This window comes from Phalaenopsis equestris, unplaced genomic scaffold (assembly GCF_001263595.1).
Source record: "Phalaenopsis equestris unplaced genomic scaffold, ASM126359v1 Scaffold000291, whole genome shotgun sequence".
Lineage (NCBI taxonomy): Eukaryota > Viridiplantae > Streptophyta > Magnoliopsida > Asparagales > Orchidaceae > Phalaenopsis > Phalaenopsis equestris.
The window spans coordinates 362,821-365,468 of NW_018164733.1; the positions used below are offsets into that span (position 1 = coordinate 362,821).

A 2,648-nucleotide genomic window follows, 5' to 3' on the forward strand; every position below is an offset into this window, starting at 1 on the left:
AACTCATACTAACAAAAACTTCCACCCTCATTGCTTCCTCTTTCGCAGCCACCTCATTGATCCATGGAATCCATACTTCGTACTCAATAATGTTCCATCAAAATATGTCACTCAAGAAAGAAATATAGATATTCTATATAAACCATAAAGATATAGAAAGAATCAGATTTGTACATGGAAATCTAACTTAATAGGCAAGCATGAAGATACACTAGAAATGTTAAAGAAAATATACTAAAAAATGACGTTTCGGTGGCCTTACAAGCAACCAAGCAAGAATATCGAGCACTGAAACAAGAATATCGAGCGCTAAAGCAAAAATACCGAATAGTTGATCCAACGCGGCAACGCCTGCTTTATAGAAGACAAATAGAAGTAGAGATCAGAGAAAGAACACAAACATACAACCCTAAGCTTTCGTTGACGATTTTTTTTGCGATTTTGAGGCGAGGATTGAGGAAAGAACCGGACGAAGGGAGCGCCGAAAGCTTTTCGAGAGGGGAGCGCCGAAAGGATGAATCGCAAATAGTAGGGTTAGCCGATTAGGGTTGCTGCCTGTGTTTTTATATTTTAAGTTATGTACTTATATTAATATATATATATAATACTTTATATTAATTATAGAATTTATATATATAAAAATATTTATAATACTATTTACTAAATTATATATTATAATTTATAGGATTTAATATTTTAAAATTTGATAAATTTTTAATATATATAATATAACTATTTTTAAATTTCATAATATTATTTAAATTATTTATATTTCGAACAAAAACGAATCGAACACGAACGAACGGGTCATTGTTCGTGTTTGGTTCGTTTAGCAATCCGAACAAAAAAATTTGTTCGTGTTCGTCTCGTTTGCTTATCGAACGAACCGAACACGATCTGCTTCACGAATCAAACACGAACTGTTCGCGAACAACGAGCTTTTTTGACTGCCCTACTCATCAGCAAGTCGAACATGAATTGCTCGTGAATGACAACATTTTCTTACACTCCCAGAGATGATAAAATGATTTGTGTTGTTTCAGATTGTGGTGGCAACAGCGATGCTGGTACGACGTTTCAACTTTGAAATGGCACCCGGAGCGCCTCCGGTATGCTGGTGTTTTCCTCAATATTAGAAAATCATGTCTAATGCAAAGTTCTGATGTTTTTTTTTTTTTGCAAATTTGTAATTGTTAATGAAATAAGGCGCCAAATATTGTAGGTTGAAATGACAACTGGTGCAACTATTCACACCACCGAGGGTTTGAAGATGACAGTCACGCACAGATTCAGGCCTCCTGTTATTCCATCCCTGGAGAAGATGACACAAATAAATGGAGATCAGCCACTGCCACCGGACACTTGTCTTGAAGGTGACCACACAGATGAAGTAATTGCTGCTTGAATCTGATTTTAAAAAAACAAAAAAGATTTACATGCATACCACTCAATTCCTATGTATTTGCATATCTGACACCTAAATTTTTTATTACATTACCACGTTACCCATGCATGAAAAGTTGCATCACTTTTTAGAAGTTAAAATGGTGTTATTTCTTAATGTGATCTGAAAGACTTTAGTGGTATAAATGTAAAATTTAGGTTTTCGTTATGTGAATACATAGGAATTAAGTGGTATATATGTAAATGACATTTTTAGACCCTTTTGAAAGAGCTACAGTAGATATGAAGAATGATTTGGGGCATGAAAACTAACGCCCCAGTAACTTGGGGCATCATTTTGATCATTATTTATGTATATAACATATTTATGCACAATTTAGAATATTTGGCACAGTATTTTTTTTTTCTTTATGAGCAATTTTTGTGCCTATTTTTATCATACTTTTTCAAAGTATTTTGTTGCAAAATTGAACTATTTTGATTTTTGGGTGAGTTTCAATTTGGATGTCCGGATATTTCAAATACTACTAATACTACCTAAAGTTTGTATGTATTTAATATGAGATTATTATGTGGTATTTTAAAATTAAATTATGTTTAATGTAAGATTATTTTTGGTTAATTATGTGTTAAACTTAGTTATTAAACTAAGCTACAAGGAGTCTAGAACTAGTAGTTTAAAGAATTTAATTAATATTATTCATGTAATACTTTTGTGTTTTTTTAATTGCCCCACAAGTAAAATTACTTGATTTTGGATAAATAAATCATCTTCTTTTATTGGGTTTAGATCTAAGCTTTTGGTAATTTTTGTAATTTATTAATAATTTATTTATATTTATATAATTTCTTGTCTTTGTAGTGAGAATGTGTGAAGGAAACATAGTTATCACGCATTATAATAATCTTATAGACATGTTAAGGACCATACTAATCTTCTTTGTGTAGACTATTTTCTACATAGGACAACATTAATTGTCTAGCTCCCGAGTAAGATTGTTATCGGCGAAGAAGTCACGTTCGACTCGTTTAATGATTCTCGTTCGATTCATTTGTTAAATAAAGTGAGCTAAACATGAATAATATTTTTAGTTAGATTTATAAATGAACCAACATGAACAAATGTTTGTTTACGTGTTTGGCTCTTTTTGCTCTAAATAATTAACTTAAAGTATTTTATTTATATAAATGATAAAATCTATACAACAACAACAACAACAAAGCCTTAATCCCACTACGTGGGG

At 31.5% G+C, this 2,648-nt stretch overlaps 1 protein-coding gene across 1 annotated transcript in view; it reads left to right on the top strand.

Annotated features, from left to right (window-relative positions):
* LOC110025132 (protein LUTEIN DEFICIENT 5, chloroplastic) overlaps positions 1 to 1,414 on the top strand; it is a 34,618-nt gene extending 33,204 nt beyond the window's left edge. The window contains exons 14-15 of the mRNA XM_020725421.1: positions 1,044 to 1,109; positions 1,223 to 1,414. Coding sequence (XP_020581080.1) covers positions 1,044 to 1,109; positions 1,223 to 1,405 — 249 coding nt within the window. The 3' untranslated portion in view covers positions 1,406 to 1,414. The remainder of the gene's footprint in view (positions 1 to 1,043; positions 1,110 to 1,222) is intronic.
* Positions 1,415 to 2,648: the final 1,234 nt, after the last annotated feature.